Source organism: Hemitrygon akajei, chromosome 4 (assembly GCF_048418815.1).
Source record: "Hemitrygon akajei chromosome 4, sHemAka1.3, whole genome shotgun sequence".
In the NCBI taxonomy this organism is placed as follows: Eukaryota; Metazoa; Chordata; class Chondrichthyes; order Myliobatiformes; family Dasyatidae; genus Hemitrygon; species Hemitrygon akajei.
In genome coordinates, this window is record NC_133127.1 from 65,789,174 (window position 1) to 65,804,489 (window position 15,316).

At 44.7% G+C, this 15,316-nt stretch overlaps 1 protein-coding gene across 4 annotated transcripts in view; it reads right to left on the reverse strand.

The window, feature by feature from the left end:
- Positions 1–15,316, reverse strand: part of LOC140726403 (alpha-1,3-mannosyl-glycoprotein 4-beta-N-acetylglucosaminyltransferase B-like) — a 203,860-nt gene that overhangs the window by 17,416 nt on the left and 171,128 nt on the right. For all 4 annotated transcript variants that reach the window (XM_073042738.1, XM_073042737.1, XM_073042739.1 and 1 more), the window contains exon 10: positions 10,351–10,458. In XM_073042738.1, the coding sequence (XP_072898839.1) occupies positions 10,351–10,458 (108 nt within the window). The remainder of the gene's footprint in view (positions 1–10,350; positions 10,459–15,316) is intronic.

Sequence of the window (15,316 nt, forward strand, 5' to 3'; positions counted from 1 at the left end):
GGACAGGGCTCGAGAGATTTCAGCCTTTGTCACCCCGTCCGGGTTGTACGAGTACAACGTTATGCCGTTTGGGATGAAAAATGCCCCAGGGACATTTCAGTGGATGATAGACGCTGTGATAAAGGGGTTAACCCACACCAAGGCTTACCTTGACGATGTGGTAGTTTGGAATGACACCTGGGAGGAGCATCTGGGGGCTGTAGAAAGTTTGTTTACTCGAATGTCGGCAGCCCACCTTACTGTAAACCTCGCCAAGAGTGAGTTTGGTCATGCCACGATCACCTATCTGGGGTATGTGGTGGGAGACGGGCAGTTGGCCCCTGTGCAGGCGAAGGTCCGGGCTATTTCCGAGGTCCCTGTGCCCTACAATAAAAGGGCCCTGAGGAGGTTTCTGGGCATGGTGGGATACTATTGGAAATTCTGTAAAAATTTCGCGGACATTGCGCTCCCCCTTACAAAATTACTGCAGAAGGAGGAAAAATTTGAGTGGGGTCATTCTTGTCAGAATGCCTTTGAAAAGTTAAAAGCCGTATTGTGCCATGACCCGGTGTTAAAAGCGCCCGATCTGTTAACCCCCTTCTCCTTGGCCACGGACGCCAGCGACGAGGCGGCAGGAGCAGTCCTATTGCAGCAAGCGGGGGATGGAGTGGAGCACCCGGTAGCATATTTCTCTCGGAAGTTCAATAGACACCAGAGGAATTACTCTACCGTGGAGAAGGAATTGTTAGCGCTTGTGTTAGCGATACAACATTTCGAAGTGTACATTTGTCCGGCGCAAAGACCCCTAGTGGTCTATACCGATCACAACCCGCTGGTATTCTTGGACAATATGAAAAATAAAAACAGAAGGTTATTAAGCTGGAGTCTGATGCTGCAGGAATTTGATATTAAGATCCAGCACATAAAGGGGAGTGATAATGTGCTAGTGGATTGTTTATCCAGGTGCTGAATTAAATATACGATGTATGGCACGGTAGGGTAAGGTATTAAAGAAAAGGGGCACTGTACTTGTTACCTGTTTAGATCCTGACTTGAATGTATAACAGTAGTACTCTGTGAAGAGAAAAGCTTGTGTAGTATGTAGATTAAAAAAAAATCCTGTACCAACCTGTTTTTAACCGCTGGTTAAAAACCCGTTATGGGGGGAGGTGTTATGCCGTTGGCCCCCTCCTTTGTGAGAATCACAAGAACCCTAGTTAAGGGGGGGTCAACTGACCCAAAAAGAGAGAGAGACCATGTTCTCCCAAGAAGCAGAATGAAGGTGACATTGACTATTGTCTCATGGAGACCACGTGAAAAGCCCTCGGGCAAAGTGGGCTGGTTGAGAGAGAGATCGCATTACCTGCAACTTGATTGACACCTGCGATCCCGTGAAGAAGTATAAAGGCGGGTCTGAGGGGGGGAAACCCTCAGACGCACCCAGGAGACACCAAGGAAACACGATATCGATTCCCGTGGGAGCGGGACGCCATTTTGAAGGAAGCCACGTGCGTTAGATTCCGAATTTGAATCTGTGGCTAAAACCAACGAAAGACTGCTTTTAAATAACAACGGGGAAGTCTGCTCCCCTGATTCCAAGGATTTGCTCTACCAAGACGACGGGCAAGTGTTCATCTTTTCTAAATCATCTCTCTCTCTCTACAACGTAAAAACCCCAGCGGGTTCCCAGAAAGGAAAAGCCTGCAAACTTCTGAGTGACTCTTTATATTTCCGTTGGACTCAGTATTACCCCCTAGACAACTGTAGAGCTTATTTCTGATTGATTATGGTTACACCGGTGTTTTAGATTGAGTTTTGACGACGTATATGATCTGAATGTTTTGTATTAACCATACGTTTGTGCCCTTGTTGAATAAAACGTTTGAAAATAGTAGCATCCGACTCAGCTGATCCATCTATCTTTGCTGGTAAGTTACCTGGTTACGGGGTTTCGTAAAATGGTCTAACCCGACCGCCCAAGTCAGTGTGGTCGACTATGTGCTGAAATTCCGGGAAAGGCTGCGTCAAGTATGCGCCTTGGCAAACGAAAACCTTAAAGCCTCTCAGGAAAAAATGGGTCAGTGGTATAACGAGAGAACGAGAGTTTCACGTGGGCGACCGGGTCCTGGTCCTATTCCCGGTAGCTACTCACCCCCTGGGGGGCGAGGTTTCAAGGACCATATACAGTGCGTAAGAAAATAGACTCGCTGAATTACGTGATCGAAACCCCCGACCGGCGAAAGCCGACCCAGTTAGTTCACGTGAACATGATAAAAGGGTATCACGAACCCACCCCCACGGTTGTTGGCGCGGCCATGAAAGCCGATGAGGTAGAGGGGGATGGTAAGGAGGAACCAGAACGGTTCGACAAGATAGGTATAGTCCCTACCAGATTAGAGAACTCTGTCGTATTGGCGAATCTTGCGGGTAAAGTTGGCCACTTAAAGCCTGAACAGCGGGAGCAGGTAATACAGCTCGTTAACCGGCATGCAGACTTATGCCCAGATGTCCCCCGAAGGTGTAATGGGACGCAACATGATGTGATAGCTACCTCAACCCAACCTATTAAACAAGCCCCTTATCGGATGAATCCTGAAAAGAGCCAGCTGGTAGAGAAGGAGATTGAACATATGCTAGCTGCTGGGATAATCCGCGAATCCTCTTCCGCGTGGGCTTCTCCTTGCGTGGTTGTCCCAAAGCCGGACGGGACCATAAGATTCTGTACCGATTATCGGAAGGTCAACGCGGTTACCCAGACCGATGCTTACCCTCTTCCCCGGGTGGATGATTGCATTGATCAAATGGGGAAGGCAAGGTACATCACAAAAATTGACTTGTTAAAGGGGTACTGGTGCGTTCCTTTAACGGACAGGGCTCGAGAGATTTCAGCCTTTGTCACCCCGTCCGGGTTGTACGAGTACAACGTTATGCCGTTTGGGATGAAAAATGCCCCAGGGACATTTCAGTGGATGATAGACGCTGTGATAAAGGGGTTAACCCACACCAAGGCTTACCTTGACGATGTGGTAGTTTGGAATGACACCTGGGAGGAGCATCTGGGGGCTGTAGAAAGTTTGTTTACTCGAATGTCGGCAGCCCACCTTACTGTAAACCTCGCCAAGAGTGAGTTTGGTCATGCCACGATCACCTATCTGGGGTATGTGGTGGGAGACGGGCAGTTGGCCCCTGTGCAGGCGAAGGTCCGGGCTATTTCCGAGGTCCCTGTGCCCTACAATAAAAGGGCCCTGAGGAGGTTTCTGGGCATGGTGGGATACTATTGGAAATTCTGTAAAAATTTCGCGGACATTGCGCTCCCCCTTACAAAATTACTGCAGAAGGAGGAAAAATTTGAGTGGGGTCATTCTTGTCAGAATGCCTTTGAAAAGTTAAAAGCCGTATTGTGCCATGACCCGGTGTTAAAAGCGCCCGATCTGTTAACCCCCTTCTCCTTGGCCACGGACGCCAGCGACGAGGCGGCAGGAGCAGTCCTATTGCAGCAAGCGGGGGATGGAGTGGAGCACCCGGTAGCATATTTCTCTCGGAAGTTCAATAGACACCAGAGGAATTACTCTACCGTGGAGAAGGAATTGTTAGCGCTTGTGTTAGCGATACAACATTTCGAAGTGTACATTTGTCCGGCGCAAAGACCCCTAGTGGTCTATACCGATCACAACCCGCTGGTATTCTTGGACAATATGAAAAATAAAAACAGAAGGTTATTAAGCTGGAGTCTGATGCTGCAGGAATTTGATATTAAGATCCAGCACATAAAGGGGAGTGATAATGTGCTAGTGGATTGTTTATCCAGGTGCTGAATTAAATATACGATGTATGGCACGGTAGGGTAAGGTATTAAAGAAAAGGGGCACTGTACTTGTTACCTGTTTAGATCCTGACTTGAATGTATAACAGTAGTACTCTGTGAAGAGAAAAGCTTGTGTAGTATGTAGATTAAAAAAAAATCCTGTACCAACCTGTTTTTAACCGCTGGTTAAAAACCCGTTATGGGGGGAGGTGTTATGCCGTTGGCCCCCTCCTTTGTGAGAATCACAAGAACCCTAGTTAAGGGGGGGTCAACTGACCCAAAAAGAGAGAGAGACCATGTTCTCCCAAGAAGCAGAATGAAGGTGACATTGACTATTGTCTCATGGAGACCACGTGAAAAGCCCTCGGGCAAAGTGGGCTGGTTGAGAGAGAGATCGCATTACCTGCAACTTGATTGACACCTGCGATCCCGTGAAGAAGTATAAAGGCGGGTCTGAGGGGGGGAAACCCTCAGACGCACCCAGGAGACACCAAGGAAACACGATATCGATTCCCGTGGGAGCGGGACGCCATTTTGAAGGAAGCCACGTGCGTTAGATTCCGAATTTGAATCTGTGGCTAAAACCAACGAAAGACTGCTTTTAAATAACAACGGGGAAGTCTGCTCCCCTGATTCCAAGGATTTGCTCTGCCAAGACGACGGGCAAGTGTTCATCTTTTCTAAATCATCTCTCTCTCTCTACAACGTAAAAACCCCAGCGGGTTCCCAGAAAGGAAAAGCCTGCAAACTTCTGAGTGACTCTTTATATTTCCGTTGGACTCAGTATTACCCCCTAGACAACTGTAGAGCTTATTTCTGATTGATTATGGTTACACCGGTGTTTTAGATTGAGTTTTGACGACGTGTATGATCTGAATGTTTTGTATTAACCATACGTTTGTGCCCTTGTTGAATAAAACGTTTGAAAATAGTAGCATCCGACTCAGCTGATCCATCTATCTTTGCTGGTAAGTTAGCTGGTTACGGGGTTTCGTAACACTTGTAAATGACCCTCACTACAGCTAGAAAGTTGATCTACAGTATGCACAGAAACTTTCTTGTTAAAAGATTGACAGCCAACTGGAACCAATGCATTTTCACACCAATATTAGTTTTTTTAAACTTATAGGGATGGTATTGGGGCAGTGGAGTGTTAGAGGTCAGATTATGGTTTAAGGACAGGTATGTGGGAATTCGAGGTCAGGCGAAGTTCAGGCCTCTGCTCCTTATTCAAGTACCAGTGAGATGGATGGCTCTTCCTGCCATCACGGACATTTACACTACACGCTGCATCCACAAAGCGAACAGCATTATGAAGGACCCCATGCACCCCTCATACAATCTCTTCTCCCTCCTGCCGTCTGGGAAAAGGCTCCGAAGCATTCGGGCTCTCACGACCAGACTATGTAACAGTTTCTTCCCCCAAGCTATCAGACTCCTCAATACCCAGAGCCTGGACTGACACCTTGCCCTACTGTCCTGTTTATTATTTATTGTAATGTCTGCACTGTTTTGTGCACTTTATGCAGTCCAGTGTAGGTCTGTAGTCTAGTGTAGCTTTCTCTGTGTTGTGTTTTATTATTACATAGTTCAGTCTAGTTTTTTGTACTGTGGTCCTGAAAAACGTCGTCTCATTTTTACTATGCACTGTACCAGCAGTTATGGTCAAAATGAAAATAAAAGTTGACTTGACTTGACTTGATATAGGACATATGAAGTCTAGGCCTCCTCTCCATGCTCAAAGGATGGCAATGTAGCCGTGTGACAGTGGACATTTGTGGATGTGGGTGTGTCAGGTGCTGTATGAGGACCAGCAAGGTCTGGTAGCCCACCAGGTCAGTGAGTTCCCCCCCCCCTTAGATTGGTAGGTCCCAGCATCGATGTCCATGGGAACAGGAGGCATAAGAGCTGGTGACCCCCTATGTATGCGAGTCAGCGTGGCCAGAGTTCAAGGCCTTGAGTTCCAAGTCCCATCATCAGCTGGTCCTGGGATTGAAGATTGAAGTCTAAAGGTTAATCACATCCAGGAACTGAAGCCCAAAGGCCCAGGCCCTAGGCCTATGAGTCTGAAGTCCACTGAGGAAGGAGGCCCATTGACTGCGAGTCAATGAGATTGGAGGCTGGAGAACCTGACGTTTGTCTTGGGAGGTGTTGGAGGACTGTGTATGTGAGTGAATGTGTGGGATGGAGCAAAGGGGTTTGCTTTGCTGTTGCTGCTTTGTTACATGTTGTGTTCTGTGTTGTTCTGCCAAGCATTGTGGGTATGCTATGATGGTACCAGAATACATGGCAACACTTATGGGCTACCCCAACTCAACCTTAGGTTCTGTTGGTTGTTAATGCAAACAGCGCATTTCATTGTCTGCTTTGACGTACATTCAATAAAAAAATTAATCTGAGTCAGAATTTCTTTTAGCCTGTTATTTTGAAAATGATCTTGAGCTTTATTTTCAGAAGTCTTTGCTAATCAATGACTTCAGCGAGGAAAACACACAAGGTAATTAAGAACCAAAATTGTTCACAGAGAAGTGTTCTAATCTATAACAGAATGAGAAAACCTGATATAAGATGATCTACAATTTCAGACATAGAAAGAAGAACTTTATTGCATGCAGTTTTGGTGTCTCCACTTGCAGAATTGGCTTTGAAGGTGGTGCAGGGATTCACAAGGCTGATTCCAGAGATTAGGGGTTTAGCCCACGAGGAGAGATTTAGACATCTGGTTTTGGATAGGTTTGTCCTTTTGAGGCAAGGAAAGGATGAAGAACTCGTGGTTGACATGGATGAACCCATGGTATAACATCATGTCAAGAAGGAGGAAGCATACTTAAGATTTAGGAAACAAAGATCATACCAGACTCTTGACAGTTATAAGGTAGCCAGGAAAGAGCCGAAAAGGGACTTAGAAGACCTAGGTGAGTAGGATTAAGGAAAACCCCAAGATGCTGTACTTGCAAGGGAAGAATAGAATAATAACTAGAGTGAGGGTAGGACTAATGAGAGTTAAAGAAGAATTTTTTTCTGTTCATGAGTTGAGTAATAAGAATCTCTTGTGTTTATGATTTGCTGCCCCACTGCAAAGTGTCATTGAGGTATACCTACCCTGGAGACGTTCAGTTAGACCCTCTCTCACTGCTCCCCCTCTGTGATCTCTGCTGCCTTCTGACATATTGACCTTGTGCTCACCAGACACACTACCTTAACCACGTATTCTTCCTGGGTACTTGTCTTTGCTGCCATCTTACTCCACATGGCTTCCAGCTCCATTTGGAGGCCTCCCAGTTTGGACCACCGAGGATCTCAGGTACCTGCATTTGACTGCTTCTCTCTCCAAATTCTACGTGCCACCCTGTCCGCTATGTGGACATACCTGTGGGGTCTGTCTCAGCTCTGCCACAGTTCTGGGCCTCTTTCTTCTCTGCCTGCCAAGGACTTCTCTGACATTTCATCCACTGCTGGATCCATGCTGTCAGCCGCTGGTTCTTCACCTTCCTCATATCCAGAAAGGATTGGAAGATCACTGTCTCTAGACCACGTCTGTTGCTGCCTCATTCTCGGACCTCGATTCAATCAGAGACCTCCAGACCATGAATTCCACCATCTCTAACTCCAGTCCTGACAGCCCTGGATACCTATGGACCAGCGGATATCACCATTGCCAACTCCAGCTCCAATGGCCCTGGGCGGCTCCAGACTGCAAATACCACTGTCACCAACTCTGATTCCATCGATCCCAGACTCCTTCAGAACATGAATTACATGGCCTCCAGTTCTGGCACCAGCCCAGTCCTCAGCCACCACCACCTCCAGGTTGAGGCCTTCCTTGCTGCCACTGGACCCCTGGGCACCCCTAGTCCCACAATCACTCCACATCCCCATGTCTCTCAGGCTCCCCGTCACCTCTTTGGTCTGCACAGTCTCCATCTTTCTCCCGCCCTATCTTCCCTGAACAGCCCAACTTTCCTGCTTTTTCTGATGCCACCAACTCTCTCCCTCCCCCCCCACTCTGATCCCTGCTGTAATCTCTACTCTGTCTCACTGTACCCTACAACCTTCCCCTCTTTGAGGTAGAACATTCTGTCCTCAGCAAAGGCCTTATGTTTGTCCCCCTTGGCTCACACTCAATGAGTTCTGCACCCACCAAAGTGCCACGCCCTTCTTCCATCATTTCTGTTTCTGTCTTCTTTGGCAAGGATTCTGCACCCCACACCGATGGCCCCTTCTCCCATCTCCAATTCTCCTCCTCCTCCTCCTCTTGGGCTCCCTGGTCTGGTTTTCTGCCTGTTTTGGATCTTTTCACCTCTGATTACTGACAATACATCAACCAGTTCGGCTTCAGAACTCCTCTCTCCTCCTTGAACCCTACCTCCTCTGAATGCACTGCCCTTCACTCTATCTGCACCAATCTCAACTTCACCATAAAGCCCAAAGACAAAGGGGGTGCTACTGTAGTGCGGAGGACTGACGTCAACCTTGCTGAGGCAAGTGGCATCTCTCAAACACCTCTTACTTACGCCTTAAAAAGGACCACATTCTTGACCATCAGGCCACTGTCACCTAAACCATCATTAACATCATCAACTCTGGAGATCTCCCACCCAGTGCCACCAAACCCACAATTCCCTTTACCCCTGCACTACTCGTTTCTATCTCCTACCCAAAATCCACAAACCTGAGTGTCCAGGTAGGCCCAATGTTTCCGACTGTTCCTGCCCCACTGAACATGTCTGTATACCTCGACTCCGTTCTACCCCTTGTTTCAGCCCCTTCCCACCTACATCGGTGATACTTCACATGGTCTCGATCTCCTCAACAACTTTCAATCCCCTGGTCCTGACCTCCTCATTTTTACCATGGATGTCCAATCTTTATACACTTCTATCCGCCATAACAAAGACCTTAAAGCTCTGATTCTTTCTCAACAACAGACCTGACCAGTTCTCCTCCACTACCACTCTCCTCCATCTGGTGAAACTGGTCTTCACCCTCAACAATTTCTCCTTCGGCTCCTCTCACTTTCTCTAAACTGAAGGAGTAGCCATAGGCACTGCATGAGCACCAGCTATGCCTGCCTTTTTGTAGGCTATGTGGAACAGTTCATGTTCCAGATCCTTCCTGGTAATGCTCCCAACTCATTGACAACTCAATTGGTGCTGCTTCATGCACCACACTATGCTCATCAATTTCATTAATCTTGCCTCCAACTTCCACCCCGCCCTTAAATTCACTTAGTCCATTTCTGCACCTTTCTCCCATTTCTCAATCTCTCTGTATCCATCTCTGGAGACAAACTGTCTACCGATATCTTTTAGAAGCCAGTTGAATCCCACAGCTATCTTGACTATACCTGTACTCACCCTGTCTTCTGTAAAAATGTGTTTCCCTTTTCTCAGTTCCTTCACCTTTGCCACATTTCTTTCCAGGATGAGGCTTTCCTTCAGGACATCACAGCTGCTCTCCTTCTTTAAAGAATGGGGTTTCTCTTCCTCCACTATTGCTGGCCATGCCTATATTTCCCAGACATCCGTGCTCACCCCATCTTCCTGCTGCCTTAACAGAGATAGAGTTCCTCTTCTGCTCACCTACCACCCCATGAACCTCTGCATCCAATACATCATTCTCCACATTTTCAACCAGATCCAACCACCATATGGGTCCTCCCCGCCTACTCTCCGCTTTCCGCACGGATTGTTCCCTCCATGATTCCCTTGTTCATTCATCCCTCCCCACTAATCTCCTTCCTGGAATTATCTGTGCAAATGACAGAAATGCTACACCTGTCCATTCACCTCCTCCCTACCTCCATTCAGGGCTCCAAACTGTCCTCCCAGGTGAAGCAACACTCCACCTGCAAATCTGTTGGGGTAGTCTGCTGTATCTGGTGCTCCTGATGTGGCCTCCTCTACATTAGTGAGATACAATGTAAACTGGGAGACTGCTTTGTCGAGTGCCTCCTCTCTATCCACCAAGAATGAAATTTCCCAGTGGCCAACCATTATGTTCTATACTTGCTGAAATCCAAAAGAATGCGAGGGGATTTTATAGAAGCATAAAATTATGAAAGGGATAGATAAGATAGAAACAGAAAAGTTGTTTGGTAAATGAGTCTGGAATTAAGGGACATAGTCTCAAAATTCCGAGGAATAAAAATAGGATGGAAATGAGGTGGAACTGCTTTTTCCAGAGATGAGTGAGCCTATGGAATTCTCTGCCCAGGGAAGCAGTAGAGGCTACCTCATTAAATATATTTAAGAAACAGCTAGATAGATTTTTGCATAGCAAAGGATTTATGGGGAAAAGGCTGGTCAGTGGAGCTGAATCCACGGCCAGATCTTATTGAATGCAGAGCAGGATGGCCTATTGCTGATCGCATTTCTTATGTAACTGGACTCACCGTCAAACACAGAAGGACAAGGAAGTTATGGTGGAGATATATGAGATGGAGAAAGACTCTGATGCTTTAACTGTACTACTTTACTTTGAACTGGTCTTTGTTAACAGCTTGCTATTATGTTAAAATAGCACAAATCAAAGTAACCTTTCAGTACCCAGACACTTCTACATACCTTCAGATTCTGTATTTTTCCAGACAAAGAAGAATGTGTTCCCATATGTTGAAAAAGAGAAGGTCTATAGCGAATTCGCAAATTAGCTTTCTGTCTTTCGCAATGTTTCTGAGAGAATGAAAATGTGGAAAACATTGAACATCCTTTGTATTATCAACTTCAAACCACAGATTTTCTGATTTATAGTAGGAAATTGTGTAATTATTCACTACAAAACTTAAAGCATGTTTTATTAACTCAGAAGCATCATCTCCAAAATATTTTGAGACTACAAATATTTATAAATTTTCCTCTCATTTAGTGCAAGGCAAAACAAACTTAATACAATTTCTATCAATTAATCTGCCAAAAATGCTGACTATTAGCCACTACTACTATTGTGAAATACAACTTCTCTGATTGCTGTGTGTAAGTATAATGTCTATTCGCTCAACTGTTGCAGTTAACAAGTACTGGTGCATCATGAGAGTATGTGTTAGGAACTGTACACTAACAGAACCCTAATTTCCATCATTCAAAAGGACAGAAAATCTGTATCTAATGGTGTGTGGTTTTACACCTATTGCTCCTCTTGACTGGTGCTCCACAGTGGAATTGGCCAAGAAAACTCCCAGATCAACACCTAGTGTGCAAAATATCAAGCCAAATAAAATCATTCTTTTACAGCACAAAAGTAAAGCCTTAACCAGAAAGAGAAAATATTAGGTGTGCTGGCTTAACAGCCCTAATCATTGAAAGAATGGAAGGGAAATTACAGAAATTACCTTTCAAAGGGGATACAAATCTTAATTGCACCGCTTCTTTGACTGGTGATGAAGTACTGGTTGAACAGTATCACACAACTAAGTCTTCAGCTTTGCTCTGCTGGTTTTGTTGTGGGAAGAAATAACCCAGTGTTTAAAGGGTGTCTATGTGCTGGAGAAATATTAAGGAGTACACTGGTCATTTGGCAATATCAAAGAAGTAAATGATATTTTTGGGAATATATTCTGTGCAACATCATGTTTAAGTCATTGGGGTTGAGTCAGATTTGTTGCTACAAGTGCAGCTAGGAAATATAGTTGCCTCGTAAATGATCAGTGCTTGTAAAAGTCATACAGTAACAGGGATACAGCACAAAAACAAGCCCTTCATCCTACTGAACCCATACTGACTAAATTTACACTAATAGGATCAAATTTTATTCTCTATACTTTCCAGTCCCCCCCCCCCCACAACCATAGTTTCTCCCTCATTTATGGTTGTCATCTAATCTACCAACCTGTCCATTTTGAATGTTCATTCCACACCATCCTGACTTGTACACGTATCTCTGCTCCTTTATCATTACTGGGCCTGATTCCTAAAACTCCCTTCCTAACAGCACTGTGGGAGTAGCCTCACCAGGAGGACTGCTGTGGTTAAAGAAGACTGTTTCACCGTTGCAATCACAAATGTTTGCTTCTCCAATGTTGCTTGGAACTAGAAAATGAATAAAGAGCTAAGTGATCTAATTTCCCGACAAAGAGGAAGGATGGGAGAACATGTGTATTTATTCATAAACAGTATGTCATACGAGGAGACAAAGTACAGTAAAATAGGAGCAGGAACAGGCAATTTAGCCCTTAGAGCCTTTTCTACCATTTAGTATGATTATGGCTGATTCATGTTAACCTTTTTAAATCCCATCAATAATGTCTTGGTGCCCTGTTATCATATCGTTTATAATAACCTCCAGCATTTGCTATTTTTGAACATGATCTTTCAGGATTATATGGCATCTGATTTGATAGGCAAATTGATTAAAGCCAGTTCAGCGTTTCATCTCTGTGCAGAACTGGCAGAATAGTAGCAGAACATGTGCAGAACTGACAGTAGCTATGTGAGCAAATTTATGCCAGGCACAATCTGTTGCTATTATACATAATGTACTGACACTTTTGTGCTGGCAAAAACACAAAGTACATCAGCAAAAATAGATGAAGACAGTTGTTAGAAAGATTTTGTAAATAGCTGGTGCAACTCTGGAAAGTCAACATTTCAGTCCAAGATCCTTCATACGGATTTGGTCCTCATGAAGGGTCTCAGCCCAAAACATTGACCGTTCGCTTCTCTCCATAGATGCCACTTGACCTGCTGAGTTCCTCCAGCATTTTGTGTGTTTGTGTTACTCTAGATTTCCAACAATTGCAGAATCTCTTGCATATATCATGAAATATTGCTTGAGCTTGCAAAATTGGTGGCGGGAAAACTAAAACCATAAGGAGGTATGTATTCATTATGTGTGAACGGTGAGGCAAGTAACTTCAACCTCCCTGTAGGAGACAGAAAGACATAGGAGCAAAATTAAGCCATTCGGCTCAGCCATTCCATCATGGCTAAAATTCCATCACATATAAAATTCTAAAGGGATTGGACAGGCTAGATGCAGGAAGATTGTTTCCGATGTTGGGGAAGTCCAGAACGAGGGGTCACAGTTTAAGGATAAAGGGGAAGCCTTTTAGGACCGAGATGAGGAAAAACTTCTTCACACAGAGAGTGGTGAATCTGTGAAATTCTCTGCCACAGGAAACAGTTGAGGCCGGTTCATTGGCTATATTTAAGAGGAAGTTAGATATGGCCCTTGTGGCTAAAGAGATCAGGGGGTACGGAGAGAAAGCAGGTACAGGGTTCTGAGTTGGATGATCAGCCATGATCATACTGAATGGCGGTGCAGGCTCGAAGGGCCGAATGGCCTACTCCTGCACCTATTTTCTATGTTTCTATGGCTGATTTATTATCGCTCTCAACCGATTTTCCTGCCTTCTCCCCATAATCTTTGATTCCCTGATTAATCAAGGACCTATCAACCTCCACCTTAAATATACCAAATGACTTGGCCAGCACAGCTGTCTATGGCAATGAATTCCACAGATTCACCATGCCCTAGCTAAAGAAATTTTCCTCATCTCTGTTCTAAATGGACGTTTCTCAATTCTGAGGCTATGTTCTCTGGTCCTAGACTCCCTCCCAATAGGAAAATCATCTCCACATCCACTCTATCTAAGGGCTTTTAACATTCAACAGGTTTTGACGAAAACTGCCCCCCACCCCATTTCTTCTAAACTCCAGCGAGTACAGGTGCAGAGCTAGCAAACACTCCTCATGTGCTGACTCTTTTGTTCTTGAGATCATCTCCATGAACCTCCTCTGGAACCTCACCAACGCCAGCACATCTTTTCGTAGGTAAGGAGCCCAGAACTGTCCAAGTGCTATCTGACCAGTGCTTTATAAAGCCTCAGCATTATATTGTTTTTCTATTCTAGTCCCCTTGAAAGAAATGCTAATATTGAATTTGTCTCCCTTACCACTGACTAAACCTGCAAGTTAACCTTTAGAGAACCCTGCATAAGAATTCACAAGTCCCTCTGCAACTCTGTTTTTTGAATTTTCTCTCCATTTACAAAACAGTCCAGGCCTTTATATTTTTTTTGCCTAAGTGTGTAACCATGCACTTCCCAATATTATATTCCATCTGCCACTTCTTTGCACATTCCCCAGAGCTGTTTAAGTCCCTCTACAGACAACCAGCTACTTCAACACTATCTGCTCCTCCACTTATCTTTGTATCAACTGCAAACTTGGCCACAAAGCCAACAATTCCTTCATCCAAATCACTGATGTACAACGTGAAAAAAAGCAGTCCCAACACTGACCCTTGCAGCGTACCACTATTCACCAGCAGCCAGCCAGAATAAGCCCCTTTTATTCCCACTTGTTGCCTCCTATCAGTCAGCTAATCTTATAAACATTCTAGTATCGTTCCCGTAATACTCTGGGTTCTTATCTTGTTAAGACAGCCTCATGTGCAGCACCTTATTAGAGGCCTTCTAAAAATTCAGATAAACAACATCCACTGACTCTCCTTTGTCTAACCTGCCTGTTATGTTATCAAAGAATTCTAATAGATTCTAATCAGGCAAGATTTCCCCTTTAGAAAACTATGCTGACTTTGGCCTATTTCATCATGTGCCTCTAAAAATCCTTAATAATCAACAACATCTTTCCAAACTACTGAAGCCATGCTAACTGTCCTATAATTGCCTTTCTTCTGCCTCCCTCAAAGAGTGGAGTGACATTTGCAACTTTCCAATCCTCGGGAACCGTTTCAGAATCCAGTGATTCTTGCTAGATCGTTACCAATGCCCCCACAACCTTTTTAGCTACCAGAAGCTCTCTCATGTATCTGTAATACCCTTTATTCCATTGTAGTACTAATATGTTCAATTGTATCTTCTCCTTTTCAAGCCGCGGGGTGAATTTGATTGTATTATGTTCACTGTCTCCTAAGGGTTCCTTTACCTTAAGCTCCCTAAGTAAATCTGGGTCATTACGTAACACCCAATCCAGAATTGCTGTTCCCCCAGTGGACTCAACCACAACCTGCTCTAAAAGGCATTCTACAATTTCCTTTTCTTGTGTTCCAGCACCAACTGATGTACCGTGGAGAGCATTCTGGCAGGCTGCATCACTGTCTGGTATGGGGGGTGGGGGGCTACTGTGCAGGGCTGAAAGTAGTTACAGAGGGTTGTAAATCTAGTCAGCTCCATCTTGGGTACTAGCCAACAAAGTACCCAGGACATCTTCAGGGAGCGGTGTCTCAGAAAGGCAGCGTCCATTATTAAGCACCTCCGCACCCAGGGCATGGCCTTTTCTCACTGTTACCATCAGGTAGGAGATACAGAAGCCTGAAGGCACACACTCAGTGATTCAGGAACAGCTTCTTCCCCTCTGCCATCCAATTCCCAAATAGACATTGAATATTTGGACACTACCTCACTTAAAAAAAATACAGTATTTCTGTTTTTAATCTATTCAATATACGCAATCGATTTACTTGTTTATTTATTATTATTATTATTATTATTGTTTTTATTTTATTTTATTTTTTTCTCTCTCTGCTAGATTATTTATTGTACTGAACTGCTGCTGCTAAGTTAACAAATTT